The sequence below is a fragment of the Erythrolamprus reginae genome, chromosome 6, assembly GCF_031021105.1.
Source record: "Erythrolamprus reginae isolate rEryReg1 chromosome 6, rEryReg1.hap1, whole genome shotgun sequence".
NCBI lineage: Eukaryota > Metazoa > Chordata > Lepidosauria > Squamata > Dipsadidae > Erythrolamprus > Erythrolamprus reginae.
Window position 1 is genome coordinate 39668525 of NC_091955.1, and position 17499 is coordinate 39686023.

At 39.4% G+C, this 17499-nt stretch overlaps 1 protein-coding gene across 3 annotated transcripts in view; it reads right to left on the reverse strand.

Moving 5' to 3' along the window:
- Positions 1–2224: 2224 nt before the first annotated feature.
- The window catches only part of AMIGO2 (adhesion molecule with Ig like domain 2), a 162015-nt gene continuing 146740 nt past the window's right edge, over positions 2225–17499 (reverse strand). For 2 of the 3 annotated variants that reach the window (XM_070754754.1, XM_070754755.1), the window contains exon 2: positions 11808–13455. In XM_070754754.1, the coding sequence (XP_070610855.1) occupies positions 11844–13385 (1542 nt within the window). In that variant the 5' untranslated portion in view covers positions 13386–13455 and the 3' untranslated portion in view covers positions 11808–11843. Of the gene's footprint in view, positions 3985–11807; positions 13456–17499 lie in introns of those variants that run through there. The other variant, XR_011559408.1, reaches the window with a different exon arrangement.

Here is a 17499-nt window from a genome sequence, read left to right on the forward strand (position 1 = left end):
TACATATGGCGGCATAAATGAGTCTTGAGTATTTTACGAAATGAGACTTCAGCCAACAACACTGACTTTATTGCTAAGGCAATTCTGTCTATGCTTAGTATGTTTATCTACTGTTTTGGTCCCATTGATCTGTTATAATTCTCATCAAAAGGCAGGATAGATTGTTAATGCTGACCATTACATCAAATTAGTTAAAATCACTTTTTTGACATTAAATTTATTCATTGCAATAGAGCAAAACTGGTTCTTTCTTTTGCACATTTGAAACTAAAGATAAAGTGAAGATCAAGTGATGGCCTGAATCTTGTAATATTCTCTTAGATATTTTTTACAGCTTTTATACACTGTACATTTTTTAATTAGTTGGAAGGGACCTTGTAGATCATCTAGTCCAACCTCCTGTTCAGGCAGGAGTCCCTATACCAGTGATGGTGAACTTTTTTCCCTTAGATGCCAAGAGCATGCAAGCGCACTATTGCTCATGCATGAACACCCACACCCATAATTCAATGCCTGCTTCCCCCACTCCCTGGAGGCCCTGTGGAGGCTGGAAATGACCTGTTTCCCAACTTCTGGTGGGCCCAGTAGGATCATGTTTCACTTTCCCCAGGCTCCAAAGGCGTCCCTGGAAGTCATCTCCCACAGAGGCTCTCTGGAAGCCAAAAATGCCCTCCCAGAGCTTCTATGCGAGCCAAAAATTAGCTGGCCGGCACACACACACATGTTGGAGCTGAACTAAGGAAATGACTCACATGCCAGCAGATATGGCTCCACTTGCCAACTGTGGCACCTGTGCCATAAGTTTGCTATCACTGCCCTATACCATTTCGGACAAATGGCAGTCCAATCTCCCATTGAAAGTCTCAAGTGTTGGAGCTCTCACAACCTCTGCAGGCAAACTGTCCCACTGTTGATTCCTTTACTGTCTTATTTCCAGGTTGAATCTCTCTGTGGTCAGTTTCTATCCATTATTCCTAGTCTGTCCTTTAGAAAACAGCATGACCTCCTCCTCTCTGTGGTAGTCTATCAGGTATTGGAACACTGCTATGTCTCCCCTGGTCCTTCTCTTTGTTAGACTAGCCATGTCCAGTTCCTGCAACCTCTCTTTTTATGTTTTAGTTTCAAGTCCTCTTATCATCTCTTCTGCACTTTCTCTAGTTTAAATGTCTCTTTTTTTTTGTAGCGTGGTGACTAAAGCTGGATGCAGTACTCTAGGTGTGGTCTAAGGCTTTATACTTAGTAGCTCCCTAGTCCTAGATTGTATCCCTGTTAATGCAACTCAGGATTGTATTGGCCTTTTTGATGCCGCTGCACACTGGTGGTTCATATTTAGTTGGTTGTGCACCAAGATTCCTCACCCAGTCACTGCTATTGAGTGTGGTTTCACCAAGTTTATATGTATTTTATTTCTTACCTAAGTGTAGGATTTTACTTTTCTCTGAATTGAATTTCATTTTATTTGTTTGGGCCCAGTGTACAAGTAAGTTGAGATCCACCAGATTCTGAGCCTGATCTCTGTGGTATTGGCTACTCCCACCAGTTTGGTGTCACCTGCAAATTTAGTTAGTTCCCCTTCTATTCCCCCATCTATGTCATTAATGATGATATTAAAGAATACTGGGTCTAGGACAGAATCTTGTGGTACCCCAGTGCTTACTTCTTCCATGTGGACTTGGACCCATTGAGGACTATTTTTTGCTTCTCCCTATTCATTCATACTCAAATGAATAAATATATGCAGAACAAAAGGAAAAAAGCAGTAGGCATTACTGAAGATTCATTTTACTTCATTTCAATTTTAATTTGTTATGAATTGGTCACTTACAAAATCAAAAGTGACATGGTTGCTTAGTGGCTAAGATGCTGAGCTTGATCGAAAGGTCAGCAGTTCAGTGGTTCAAATCCCTAGTGTCAAGTAACAGGATGAGTTCTCATTGATTATTCCAGTTTCTGCCAACCTAGCAGTTCAAAAGCACGTTAAAAATGCAAGTTAAAAAATAGTGGTGGGAAGATAACAGCATTCTGTGCACCTTCGGCATTGAGTCATACTGGTTACATGACCACGGAGACATATTTGAACAGCTCTGAAACTTCGGCTTTGAAAAAGAGATGAGCCCGCCCCCTAGAGTTGGGAACGATTTACACATATGTGTGAAGGGAACCTTTACAAAATCAAATACGTGCGAAGGGAACTTGCAAAATCAAAGACACGGGGATCTGAAAATTTGTTTCAAGATACTTTATTGTTGAACCAAGACAACATGAAAGTCACATGGAATGTAAAGGTATAGAGAGCTTTAGATTTATATTTACTATAGATTTGTAAACTGGCCTATTGCACACATCACTTTTACAAATACAAGTCTTCGGCACGGTAAACTGCTCTGCTTCTCCTTTGCTTAAGAGGAAGAACTGAAGCAAAGAAAACTGTTTACATTAACTACAGAAAAATAACATTTTAGCTTTGCTCATTCTAAGCATTTCAGTAAGGACTGAATGTCCCTGAAATGATATAGTAGCAAGTAAGAGCTTCAAGGCTTAGTTCAAAAGGAAATACAGCTGACCTAGGATATCAACAATCATTGAAGTATAAAACTAAAATAGCCACAACTTTATCAAGTATAGACCAAGTGAGACCATTTAACATTTTTTCGTTTCAGAACAAATATGAAATGAATATAGTAGTGAATAGTATTTGCAAGAATAATTAAAAAAACAAGACAAGCTGATGGTTGTGACAGTGTTTCTGAAGCCCCCATACAACACATCTGTTACATATGTCAACATTCACACATGGAGAAAATGATGGTTTTATTATATTGTTATGATCATCATCATGGTGATTTTCAACCAGATCTATGGTTTATCTCCAAGAAACACTGACAATACATTATCAATATTTTGATAGAAACCTTCTTAAAGGTTGTTTTCATCTATACTTCTATGTAGTATAGATGAAAACAACCTTGTCTTCATCTATACATCTACCCTAAGGATGTCAAAATCAAAGCCCAGGAGCCAGATTAGGCCTGTGGGGTGCTTAGATCTGGCCCGCGGGGCTGCCTTGGAAACAGCAAAGGACCAGGCCACAATGCCTCTATCAGCCAAAAAGGAGCTGGGGAGGGCCATGCATGACCCTTCCAGGCTCTGTTTTTGGCTGCAATGGCCTCCTGTTGCCCCCTGACAATGAAAATGGAAATTGCTACTGGGCATTCTGCCAACAACAGCTGTTATCAGACAGACCCTTCCTCAGACTTTTGATTCTTTTTGCTTGGACTAATTTATCATTTCATTGACTTTAGAATGATTGTTAAGACAGACAATTAGTAGTTTGTTAATGTTAAAACAAGGGGTATTCGGACACTGTTTGTGGTGTGTCCCTTTGTGTAGATCAGGGGTTGTGTTTGACCTCAGGGGCTGGAGTGGGCTTTATGTCATTTATGTGTTGGCATTTGTGGTAGCCTGAGGACTCAGGCAGCAAAAATGGGCTCTTGATCTCCATTTTCAGCTGCAACAGTTTCCTGTCACCCTCTGCCAGCAAAAACAGAGCTGCAAGGCTGGGAAGGGGCTCTGTCTTTCCAGTGGAGGGAGGTGGCATTCATTGCCCAACTCTCTCCTTGCCTGGGGCTGCGGAACCAGGTCATTGGTGGGGATATCAGTGTGGTGGGTAGGGAGGCACGAATACCCCCGAAAAGCCAGGTAGAGCCGGTTGATATGTACTGGACAGCTGGTCTTTCCGCATGCATGCATTCCAGAGACCAGAAGATCAGGTGGCCAGTATGCCTGCGTGCACCGGAAGATCATCTGCTCTTCTGGATTCCAGCATGTGCACATGTGCACACTGCCCTTTACAGCACTTGGTGCTTGAAAGGTTCTTCAACACTGGTGTAGAATCCCCCGTTTGAGCAAGGGACTGAATTAGAAGACCTTCCAGCTCTATTCTGTTTGACGGTTGCAGTTGACAGCCAGCAGAGAAATTCTCATCTGCAAGTTATACACAAAACCAAAAAATTGTAATCTATGCCGCATGTCACTGCAGAACTGTCTAACAATTTGACTAACAATTTGACAGAAATCCAAATGGGACAAACAATGTTATGAAAAATAAGTAACTTGCAAATAACTTACTGTTTTTTGTACTTCCAGATTTCTAATGGAATGGATCATCATGAAATTATGGCTTGTAAATTTTATATCAAAACCTCACATGATATATTCATGAATAGTTGCTTTGGTAGTTGCACATTAAACATGTTTCAAACTAGTTTGAATTTTTCAAATAAAGCTCTAAACAATCAAATTAATTGAACTGAAGTTCTAGGTTCTACAGAAGGTATTCATGCCATTGATGTGAAAATAATATTTATCTTGGGATCAACAGTTAGGATTATGGCTCTAAGTAGGTCAACAAAAATAGTCAAAGTGCAATGGAACTTATATACAATATCTAATTTCACAAATCTCAATATTTTTTCAAAACTAACTCTATGCATTCTTTTCTGTCGAATTTTAATCCAAACAAATAGGCTGGATATTCTTCTACAGTATTATGGCTCATATCCCTTTAAGACCTGTAAAGACAGACATTCCAATAGTGTATCTGTCTCCTCACCATACAGTAGATGGAAAAATAGTACTTAAATAGTTTTGGACTATGGGTTTCTTAACAAAACTAAACAGATATTCTTCTGAAATATAGATCTTGAAGGCTTAATTGGTTTAATAATCATATCTCTGAACAGTATGAGTTCTGTAAAAGTTATCATTTTTTAAGGTTATCTTTTAATAGATTTATCATACATTCCATTCCTAGATTTTAAAATTTATTAGAGAAAAAGACTAATCCCCGTCCAGTTTTGAAACGTATCTAAACATTAAACATTATTTGGGAATATACTGGATTATATAAATTTATTTTGTTTTCTTAACTATGGTAGCAATCTGAAAATGTGATGCCCTTTTTATAAACTTCAGCAAACTTTTCACGGGAGATGGCAGCCGTGCTGGAAAGATGTTATTAGTGAGTAATTAGTGAGAAGTTAGGCATTCCAGTGAGTAGCAATTGAATATAAAAACTGAATATAATAACACTCGGAGACGAAAAGCTGCACTGGATGCCAGGGAGACTGGTGAGAGAAACTGACTCTGGAGGAGGGCAGCCAGAATGCTTGGAACTGTTGCAGTGACCCGCATATCAGCTGTTGACAATTAAAGCTGAAGGCGCCAGACAGTGAGGGTGACAGACGATGTGGCAGCAGAGGATAGTGGCTGGAGTGGGTCGGAACTGCCAGAGCAAGTAAAACTAGGGCGAGCTGAACTGAAGGCATTGGCCGGTGGGAAGAGCCAATGCCGAAGACAATGACCGGAGAGGGTAATCTGAATATTTGGAATGGGTGGGGTGGCTCACGCAGTGTCTTTGTCAAACAGAAGAGTGAGAATGACCAATGTCGGGGACTGCGATCAGCTGGAGTGGGCCAGAGTTGCTAGGGCAGATGGAGCCAAAGGCGTTGGCCGGTGGGAGCAGCAATGGCCAGAATGCCAACTGAAAACATCTGTCCTCCCCATCCAGGATTGAGAATGCCCTGGAAGTTCATTATTTTATTTATTTGATTTTTTTTCCAAAAATAGTTTATTGATTTTTAAATATTGAGGGAGGGGGGGAAAGGGGAAATACAAAGGGAAAATATACATAACAGCAGGTCTCAGGATACTCGGTTGAGATATATCATATGATTTGTATATATTTAGTTGTATCTTGCAATATTTACAAAAAAAGAGAAAAGGAGTAAGTAGAAGAGTAGAGAGTATGAAAGAGATAGCAGGTGTGCAGAAAAGTTGGGTTGGGGGGGGAGGAGATGCCTGCAATATAGCTGGCATTTTTGAAATGTATCCCTTCATTGTATTCATTTTGGTTGTATGATTGGTGTATATGTTAAGAGGAGGGAGGTAAGTCTGTAAACAGCTTGAAGTAATAGATGTTTAGAATTTAAGTGTAGGTATAAACAAGATAATATTTCAAATAATTTCTTTTTACAAGTTATGTACGAGGATTCAAGTTTAATTTTGAGTTGTTTGTAATTGATAGTTGATCTTTTTCCTTTATTGTTATCTGTTATCAGATGGAGCGATTAGAAGACTTGAGACATTTCTTTTTTGTTTCCAAAAATTTTAATATATTTTTTATTTGTTAACCATTGGTACCATTTCTCCCAAACCTTTTAAAAGTCTGATTCATTTTTGTTTTGGAGTTACAATGTCATTTTAGACATTTCGGCACACTCCATGATTTTTATTATAACGTTTAATGTATTCGGGGTATTTTCCTGTTTCCATAACTGTGCGTATGTGATTCTGGCTGCTGTTAAGATTTGTGTGATTATATCTTTGTCTTCTTGTGTGATTTTTTGCCTGAAAATGCCTAGGAGGAAAAGTTCCGGTTTAGGTAGTATGTTTATCAATATGACTTGGTCTTAGAGATTTTTGATCTCTAGCCAGAATTTTTTGGCTTGCATACAGGTCCACCATAGATGGTAGTAGGTTCCATAATATTTTTTGCATTTCCAGCAGGTAGGGGATAGGTTGGGGTACATTTTAGAAAGCCTTGCCGGGGGTAAATGCCATCTATAAACAATTTTGAATAAGTTTTCTTTATAGGATATTGCAAGTGTAATTTTGTAATTCGATGTCCAAATTTTTGCCCATTCAGTCAAATTTAATGTATAGCCAAAATTCTGGACACAGGCTATCATGCATCCTTTGACTTGTTCTTCAATAGTATCTTCCGTTAATAAATAGTTGTATAGTTTAGAAATCATTTTTGAGTGTGAGCCAGATAAAATTAAATCTGAAGGCTTTTTATTTTGGAAATCTAATTTATTTTTGTGTTCTTTATATTTAGAGTTTATTTGTATGTAAGTTAGCCAGTCTAGAATTATTCCTTTTTCATGAAGTTGATGTTTTGGGAGTAGATTGTCGTTTTCATCCAGTAGTTGTAAGTAGGTTAAGGTTTTCGAAGGGGAGAACAGATTAGGATAGGTAAGTAATTCATTGGGTGATATCCATTTCGGGGTAGAAAGATAATGATTTTTAAAAAATGTATTGCCATGTTGTTATTCGAGCCTTCCTTATATACAGTGATCCCCCGGGTATCGCGATCCCGATCATTGCGAACGGGCTAAATCGCGATTTTTCAACCTGGAAGTCAAAACACCATCTGCGCATGCGCGCCCTTTTTTTATGGCCACGCATGCGTAGATGGCGCCGGGCAGATCAGCTGCTGGGCGGCTTCCCTGGGTCTTCCCCCTCTTGCTGGCGGGAGGGCGAGCGGCGGGCATCAGCGAGGAGTTTCCCCACCGCCCACGCAAACTCCTCGCTGCCGCTCGCCCGCCCTTCGCCCGCCCACGCCGTTCACTCGCGCCGCTTCCCAGCTGAGTCCTGAAGCGAATTGGCTTCAGGACTCAGCTGGGAAGCGGCGTGAGCGAACGGCTTGTCCGCCGCCTGCCTGCCCGCGCGCCCACCGCTTGCCTGCCCTTTGCCCGCCCACGCCATTCGCTCGCGCCGCTTCCCAGCTGAGTCCTGAAGCGAATTGGCTTCAGGACTCAGCTGGGAAGCGGCGCGAGCGAACGGCGTGGGCGGGCGAAGGCAGGCGGCGGACAGCGAGGAGTTTGCGTGGGCGGTGGGGAAACCCCAATCTTCGGCTCCTCGCTGCTGCGGCGGAAGTAAAAACACCATCTGCGCATGTGCAGATGGTGTTTTTACTTCCGCAGCGCTACTTCGCGAAAACCCGATCATTGCTGGGGTCCTGGAACGGAACCCTCGCAATGATCGGGGGATCACTGTAATGGTGTTTAAAATAGTTAGGGATTTATTAAATGTCCATTATTAGGAACAAATGCCATCCAGACTGCAAGTCAAAACCCTCCAGAGTCAGTGATCTTGTGTTTTCCAAAGTTATCCAATCTTTACTCTTCGCTAATATGGCGGCTTGGTAGTACAAATGGAAGTTGGGGAGGCCGAAGCCTTCTCTTGTTCTATGGTCCTGTAGGTTCTTCAATTTTATTCTTGCCTTCTTTTTGGACCAGACAAATTTATGTATTACTTTGTGTAGGTTGTCAAAAAACTATTTGTTTTGGTTTATCGGAGCTACTTGAAATAAATACAGAAATTGTGGGAGAATGTTAGATTTGATCACGGCAATCCTTCCCATCAATGAGAGATTTAACTTAGACCATCTTATTAAGTCTTTTTGTACGTCCTGTGTTAGGTTATCGAAATTGTCCTTTTTTATAGTGCTACAGTTTGAGGAGATCCAAAGATCTAAATATTTAATTTTTTAAACTATTTTTAAGTTGAGGGTTTGTTCTAATAAAATATTTTGTTTCTGGGTCATGTTTTTAGTTATAATTTTAGTTTTCTCACTATTAAGTTTAAGTCCTGTTAGGTGTCCAAATTTGTGTATTTCTTCAAGTAAAATCTGTGCTGATTCTAATGGGTTTTGAGTTATAAATACAATGTCGTCTGCTAAGGCTTGTATTTTAAAGTGTTCCCTTTTTATTTTGATTCCCTGTATTTGTGGATTGTTTCTTATGTTGTTTAGTAATGTTTCTATCGCAAGTATAAAGATTAACCGGGCTAAGGGGTAACCCTGCCGAACGCCTTTTGTTATTGCTATTTTTTCCGTGCTGTCATTATTAAAAAGTATTTTAGCAACTTGACGAGAATAGATCGATTTAATTAGGTTGATGAAATTGTCTCCAAATTTCATATAAGCTGTTTGTGTTATAAAATATTGCCAGTGTAGGCTATCGAAGGCTTTTCATAAGTCAATAAATATAAGAGCCAATGATTTGTCATAGTGTTTGTCATAATATTCAAGAGTGTTAAGTATGGTCTTTGTAGTAGAACTAATATTTCTTGCAGGTAAGAATCCGTTTTGGTCCGAATGGATGATAGAGTTTAAGATTTTTTTTAAGACGTTCAGCTATTATTGTAGAGAATATTTTATAATCAGTGTTGAGTAGTGAAACAGGTCTGTAGTTTTTGAGATTTTTTTATCTTTGTTTTCTTTTGGAATAAGGATTATATGGGCTTTAGGTAGGTAGTTTTAGGTAGTTTACTTTGAGAAAGGGCTTCATTATAAACCTCCAACATACTAGATTCTAATAACTCCAGATTATGTTTATAAAATTTGGCCTGAATACCATCCGGTCCTGGGGTTTTGTTATTTTGTTGCTTTGTGATTGTGGTTTTTAATTCAGTCAGGCTAATTTTTTTGTTTAAGTAGTGTCTGTCCTCATCAGATATTACTGTTTTGTTTTGATTAGGGTATTCCACGATCGATTGCTCATTTATTGTGTCTGTTGTATACAATTCCTGATAAAATTGGTGAATTATCTGTTTTTTGTCTTCCATGTTTGATTTTAATGATCCTGAGTTATCGTATAAAGCCTCTATGGTTTTCTCAGCTTTTTGTTATGCCAGTTTAAAAGCTAACCAGTGCCCTGGTTTATTAGCAGATTCAAAGTGTGTTTGTTTTGCCATTTTTAGTTTGTGGGTGAGTTGTTGTTGGGATATTAATTTATTTCATGTCTGATGGTTTTATATTTTAGTTAAGGTCGCGGTATGGTCGGGATTTTGTTGGAGGATTGTTTCTGTGTTTTGTAGCTTAAAATTGAGATTAGGAAGTTTCTCTTGTTTCTGTTTTCTAAAGTTGGCCATGTAGGATATATAGATTCGATTTTTTTTTAATGCCGCCCATCTCCATAGACTCATGGCGGCTTACAACATGTTAGCAATAGCACTTTTTAACAGAGCCAGCATATTGACCCCACAATCTGGGTCCTCATTATCATTATTGTTATTATGCTAATGACCCCTTGTTCAGGTTTTAAAATGGGTTGTTGATTTTGGACTTACAACAGGACACTTAATAATTTTAGTTTTCCTTGCTACACGCATTAAAGAAATCAGAACAGGAGAAGCAGGACTTGAAGGAAGAAGGGACAATTGAGTGAACATATTCACCTTAGTTTTAGAAAAGAGAATACCTGCTGGCCAGTTTAGGATATTTAATACTTTTTAACCTTAGTCTAATTAATTGTGTTTTTATAAGTGTTTTTATTAATGAAGGGGGGGTATTTATTGTATGTAAGATGCATGATTGTTGATGGTATGACTGTGTAGATTGATTTTATTGTTCCGAAATGAAGGCCTGTGTCCCCCCCTGCTAAATATGAAATAGAAATTGGGATAGATACTTCAGAAAATTATGATTGCTGTATTCGGATAAGTATGAGATATGCCTGCCAGGGACAAGGGAAGCTGGAGAGGTGTGGGATTTGGTCTCTGGGGAGAAACGAGAGAAGGGGTGGAGGAGTTGCAGTCATAGTCAGGAAGATACTTAGCCCACTCAGAATCCCTGCACCCGAGATCGTAAGACGTGAGTCTCTCCTCGAGACTGGAATTAGGGATACAGGTGGGCTTGCTGTTAACCTACCTGCCTCCCAGCTGCATTGCAACAGCCCTGCCTGCACTATTCAAGGCGGTAGCCAGTCTGGCAGTGGAGTTCCCCAGACTCATGGTCTTGGGAGACTTTACTCTTTTATCCTCAGAAGTAGTGCAGGAGTTCATGGCTTCCATGACAACCATGGACCTGACCCAAGTAATACAAGGTCTGACTCATGAGGGGGACACCCACTCGACCTGGTATTTCTCTCGGGGCAGTGGAGTCATGAACTGGTGTTAGGGGAATAGAACCTTGCCCTTCTCATGGTAAGATCATTTCATGTTACGGCTTGACTTTATGACATCAATTCCACATCACAGGGAAGTGGAGCCAATTAGGTGGTTCCACCCCAGGCGCCTAATGGTCCTAATAGGGTTTTAGAGGGCACTTGGGTAAATACTTAACTCAGTCTGGCAAAGTCCTTGGTGTCAGCCTGGAATAAGGATTCATCGGATACTTTGGGTTGGATTGCGTTGTTGCGACCTCTCTGTAGCAGTGGATCTCAAAGAGCCCCTTGGGTTTCTGAGGAGCTCCTGGAACCAAGTGTCCCAAGAAACTCGTACTGTCCCCACCCTTCTGGCCTTCTGAAAGGCTGTGAAAACATGGCTCTGCCATCAGGCTTGGGGGCCATAGAAAAACTACTTGGCCGCAGAAAGATGAATGTTATTGAATGAATGTTTGTTTTTCCTGGTTTAGATTTCTTGTGTTATTTAATGTTATATATTTTATTGTTTTATATTGCCTATGACTGTACGCTGCCAAGAGTCCACTAGGAATTGGGTGGCTTAACAGTTAAATTAGTTAAATTAAAATTAAATTAAATTAATATTTGTTTCTTTATGTACCCAGTTTCTCAAGGCAATGAACAGAAATTCAATAAATAGATATTTTGTTCTTCCATAAACACTATAAGACATACTTGATTAAAAGTATCATCCCTGATAATACAACCCCATTGATTCAGTACAGTGAAACAGCTAAGGGCCTAAGCCAGATAGGACTTCTACTGTGTAAGTTTTCTTCCACTGAATCAGAACAGTGATCAAATATGTTCCTCCATAAGGCTACTTCCTAATTCATTTCAGAGGAAATATTAGAAAGAATACAAAGATATACCACCCTACTCTGCTACTCCTGTCATGTAACAATGAACTCCTCCCGAATGCTGTAAGATTAACACATGTTCTTCCCACTGAGAAGGAAACAAGATAACAGCAATTAATTTCAACCTTCAAGATTTCCATTTTCTTAAAAAAAATTCCCCATGACTTTTCTTTCAACATTGGATAAAACCAGGGCTGTTGCTGAGAGGATTATGACATCAGTGCAGGAGGAACTCTTAAGATGATGGTATGAAAGGCATGTCTGAGAATGCTGAGTTTGTGGGAACTGAGTCTGATTTTGTTTGGGGTGTTTTCAGGATGCTTTCAGCAATTACAGTCTCATTAGGAAATATTCTGATTTTCCCATTTTGACCTGGTTTAGGTTCCTTCACAGGTTCAAGAAACACCACCCTTTTGCCACTGTTAGATTTCTTCTCATCTAATGGAAGATTGGGAGGTGTGTTGGAGGTTAGTATAGATGAATGAGATGTACTACTTTGGTTTACTTGCCTTTTCCTTTTCTTTGACTTGCACTTACAAGGACAGGGCGTCAAGTAGAGGTAAAGAAATACCAAAATAATACTGGCTACACAAGCTGCAAGGGTTGTAAAAGCAGTGTTAAATGTTTCATGTGAATAATATTTATCCACTGTGAAATTGCTGACATTTATTCTTACTTCAATTGTTTCATTCAGTAATCTTTTCTTATTTATTGCAATGCAGGAATAAAGTCCAGCATCTTCATATTGAGCATCATCTATTTCCAAGCTCCCATTATGAAATACTTTGAATGGTTCAGTTGTCTTTCCTGGCTCTAAAATGTGATTATCTGGGCTGATCCAAATAAAACTAGTTCCAGCATCACTGATTTTGGTATCACAGGGTACTATAATTCGCTCACCAATTTGTGCTTCATGAATAAAACCAAAGGCATGGAAAGAACCATTAATGGTACTTTCTGAACAATTTAAATAACTGTTCTGCAATAAAGGCAGTTTTTGGGCGTCTTTATCACATGTGTATTCAGTATTGAAGTTGTCCACTGAAGTAAAATGGCGAAGGTACCACAAGTTCAGCATAGAATAAAGTATGCAGTCACAATGAAATGGGTTCCCATGAAGATAAATTCCATTTAAGTGTCGGGCTGGTACTAATCTCATGCCATTAACTGGTATTGACTGGATCCGATTGTAAGAAAGATCTAAAAATACAAGTTCAGAGAGCTTGTATTTCCCAGTATAGAGTTCAATTGGGAAGCGTGTGAGAGAATTGTAACTTAAATACAGCTTTTGAAGGGTACGAATTCCTCCAAAAGCAGCAGAATCAACCTGTGCAATATGATTGTTATAAAGCAACAGAATTTCCAGCATTCTCAGTTCCTGAAATATAGGACTGCCCAATGACTTCAAATTGTTGGATGACAGGTCTAGGTACTTGACATTTGGAACAACTGAGAAGCTCCCAATAGAAATACTGAAAATGTTGTTATGATTGAGGATGAGGGTGTACAACTTCTCAAGCAGGATGGGGATCCAGTCTTGATCCAAAATTCCAATTTTGTTGTGACTCATATCCAGTCTTCTTATGTGCTTGAAAAGAGTTGATGGTACCCTTGAGAGGTTTCTGCCGGAGCAACTCATAATGTCACTGGCACAGATGCAAGTGGTGGGGCACATTAAAGAGGCACTACAATATACACTTACAGTGAAAATTAAGAGGCAACCCAACCTCTTGTGGTTCCCATGAAGAGAGAGAATAGTGTGCCAAATAGAAGACATGACTGTGTTTTAGCTGTCTTCTAATTTTCCTTGCCACCCTTTAGGCATGTAGGTCACTTTGAATCAATCACTGTTAAGACAGAAAGGGAGAGAAAAATTTAAAAAAGGATATTAATATATAAAAGCATTCAACATTTTAGCACATTCACCAAAAGTGGAGTTGCTCATAGATTTATGATCACTGCTTCTTGTTGGGATTAATGAACAGACAACTAAAAAAAGATCCAGACAAACATTTATATATATATAATGGTATCTTGGTTCTCATTGTAAATTGTTTCTGTGAGGATTTTTTTTTCCGGGGGGTGGGTGCTATAAATTATTTATTTTTTCTCCACCCTTACAAAATCACATACCTTCAAATTTCAATAAAATACAATGTAATAGCAAGCACCAAATTATTAATTAAAATTCTTAATTTATATCTATTTTGTTTCGGTATACATTATTTATCTTGTGCTGATTCCTTTTCTAATTTTGTCACCTGGATTTCAAAGATTAGCTTTCAAATTTTCTTTTTTCTTTTTAAAATTATTTTTATTAATTATTTTAAAACAATAATAAATAATACAAACACATGAGACATTAATAAATCATTCAAATAACTGTTCACTTGCATTTCTGTAGCATCAGCATAATCATTTCAATGTGTTGTTATCCAACTATCTTATCACTAGTTTATTTATGTATTGATCTTTACATAATATTTACATGGAATTCTTATAACTACTAATATCTAATTATTTATATACTGTGATACCTCGTCTTATGAATGCCTCTTCATACGAACGTTTCGTGATACGAACCCGGAGTTTAAGATTTGTTTGTCTCGTCTTAAAAACCATTTTTGTCTTACGAACCCGAGCCCGGGTGCATGGGCTCTCTTACTGCACGTGCGCTCACTTACTACTGCAGGGATTCCCCTGCCTTGTGACTGTCACCACCAGGATTTCCCATTTGCTTCCCACTCCAACACTTTATAACTATTGTCTCTGTAGGTGGGGTTTCATTCTTCCATATTTGTGCAAGTGCTAACCTGGTGGTCGTTAATCTTTGTGTTATAAAGCAGTAGTTCATTTTTGTATGTTGTCCTCCCATAATTCCTAGAAGGTAAGTTTCCGGTTTTAGTTCTAATTCGTATCCTAACATATCCTAATTCGTATCCTAACATTGCTAATCATGTTCCAAAATTTCTTAATTACCACCATGACCACCATAGGTGGTAACATGTTCCATGGCCAATTTTACATTTCCAACATTTGGGATTTACGTTGGGATATACAGTATTTTGGCAAGTCTCACCGGAGCATAATGCCATCGGAACAACATCTTATATAAATTTTCTTTTCATGCCACTGATAGTGTGAGTTTATAATTTTCCTTCCACATTTTTTCCCAGTCTTCCAATTGAATCATGTAGCCAACATTTTTCATCCAGGCTAGCATATTTTCTTTTACTGTTTCCTCAATATTTTCATAATATAAAAGATAATTGTACATTTTTGTTATAAATTTAGCATCTGGTCCAGTCAATATTTTGTCTATTATATATTTTTTTGCTATATCAAATTTAACTAAATCTTATTTACATCTACTTTGCATTTGATAATATGTTAACCAATCCACAATTTTCCCTTCCTCTTCTACTTTTTGTCTAGTCTTCATATATCCATTTAAGTCTAATAAGTCTTGATAAGTTATCTTTTTTGTTAAATCTATTGTGTTCAGGTGTCTCAAAGCGTCAATCGTTGAAAACCAACTGGGGATAATATTGTTCCTCTTATAGTGTGTGATTGGGATTGTGTATGTTTTAAATCTTTTCTTTCCCATAAATGTGCATGCCATCCTTCAGATATGTTGTGACCCTCAAGTGTCAGTATTTTCTCATTTTCCAGATTTATCCATTCTTTTGCCCATAAGAGAATTGCTGCATGATAATATAATTAAAAATTGGAAAGGCCAAATCCTTCTCTCATTCTGTTATCTTTTAATGCATTACCGTATTTTTTGGACTATAAAACACACCTTAGTTTTTGGGAGGAAAATAAGGAAAAGAATCTGCTTACCAGATATTCATCTGGGTAGCATCCTTACTCTGGTCAGTTTCAGCACATTATTTTATCCCTTGGTTAGGGCTTTAAAAAAACCTTATTTGGAAGAGTAACAATGAAAGAGCTTGCAAGCCAGTAAGAACTGGGAACATTGTTCGCACTTGGTTAGGGTTGGAAAGAAACATTTGGAGCAAGTTAGAGCAATGAAAAAAACCCTGCAAAGACTCAGGGCTTGGAAAACATTCTTAGTGGAAGGTAACAATGAAAGATCTTGCAAGCGGGTAAGATCTGGGAACATCATTAGCACCTATGTTCCCTCTAAGTTGCGCTGGTGTGCACGTGTTAACAGACCTCCGCGCAGCAATTTCCAACTGCCGCACGGAGGTAGCCACCAATGGAACAGTCACCGCTGCAGTTATCTCCCGAGCCTCCCCCCGGCACTTCCAGCCGCGGCGAGGATGAGGACTATGGTGGAGACTAGGCGCTGTGATGCTGGGGGAAGCCCTCTCTACAACCAGCTAATCAATGAAGAGCAGGCATGGCCTTTTGCTACCTCCATGCCAGGGATCGCCGCAGAGAGACAGGTAGATTTGTCGCTGAGCCGGGACGCTCCCTGGAGAGGTAGGTGGAGTCGGCAGCTGCCGGCGCTCGAAGAAAGCCGAAGTGGCGCAGAGCTGATCGGGTGTTTTAGAAGCCTCAGCAGGGTCGAAATCGAGTCAGCAAAAGGCCCAGCTGGCTCCTTTCCCCCATCCGCCGCCCTCCCTTCGCCTCGCCCATGGCATGCTGCACAATTTTAAAACTGACTCAATTTGGACCCTGGGGAGGGAGGAAGAGAGAGCGAGAGCAAAAGGCCCGGCCGGCTCCTCCTTTCCCCCCTCCGGCCTCTCTCCACTTCACCCATGGCATGCAGCGCGACTTTCAAACTGACTCGATTTGGACCTTGGGGAGGGAGGAAGAGAAAGAGAGCAAAAGGTCCAGCCAGCTCCTCCTTTCCCCCCTTCGCCCTCCCTCTGCCTTGCCCATGTCATGCGGTGTGACTTTCAAGCTGACTTGTTTTGGACCCCGGGGAGGGAGGGAGGGAGAGAGAGAAAGAGAGAAAGAGGGAGGGAGAAAAGGAAGGAGAGAAAGAAAGAGAAAGGGAGAAAGAGGGAGAAATAGAGAGGAAGAGAGAAAGAGAGAAAGAAAAAAGGGGAAGGAAGAGAAAGAGAAAGAGGGAGAAAGGAAAAGAGAGAGAGACAGAGAAAAGAGAGGAAGGAAGGAGAGAAAGAGAGAAAAATAGAGAGGGAGAAAGAGAAAGAAAAAAGGAAGGAAGAGAAAGGGAGAAAGGAAGGAAGAGAAAGAGAAAAAAGAGGAAGGAAGGGAAAGATAGAAAGGAAGGGAATGAGAGAGAAATAGAAAGGAATGGAAACTAAAAAGAGCTAAATTAGACTACTTCGAAAATGCAAACAAGCCGGGCAGATGGCTTGCCCACAAACTAAAAAAAGAAGAAAAGGAACGATATATTCATTCGTTAGAAGATAATAGGGGAGAAAGACAATCCACTCTAGAAAGGAAAAAACAAATTGCTACTGATTATTATATAGAATTATATAAAAGGGAAATAAAAACCCCAGAGAAACAAAAGTTGTATATAACAAAATCGGAACCGGGAGAATTGACGGACAACGAAAGGGAAAGATTAAACAAAGAAATTACGATAACGGAATTGGAGGAAACAATTAAAAATCTGAAAAACAATAAAGCCCCAGGCCCAGACGGCATTATTTCTGAATTCTATAAAGAATTCTCCACTGAGTTAGGAGATCTCCTACTAACACTCTATAATGAAGTCCTAGAAAAAGGCCTAATGCCCAACTCATGGATGGAGGCATTCACAAGTCTGATTCCTAAAAATGAAGAAGAGAAGCATAGAATCCAAAATTATAGACCTATCTCCCTGCTAAATGTGGATTATAAAATTTTTATGTGTTTAATGGCAAACAGACTAAAAACAGTTTTAAATAATAAGATACATTCTGACCAAAACGGCTTTCTACCCAGCAGGCATATAAGGAATAACACGA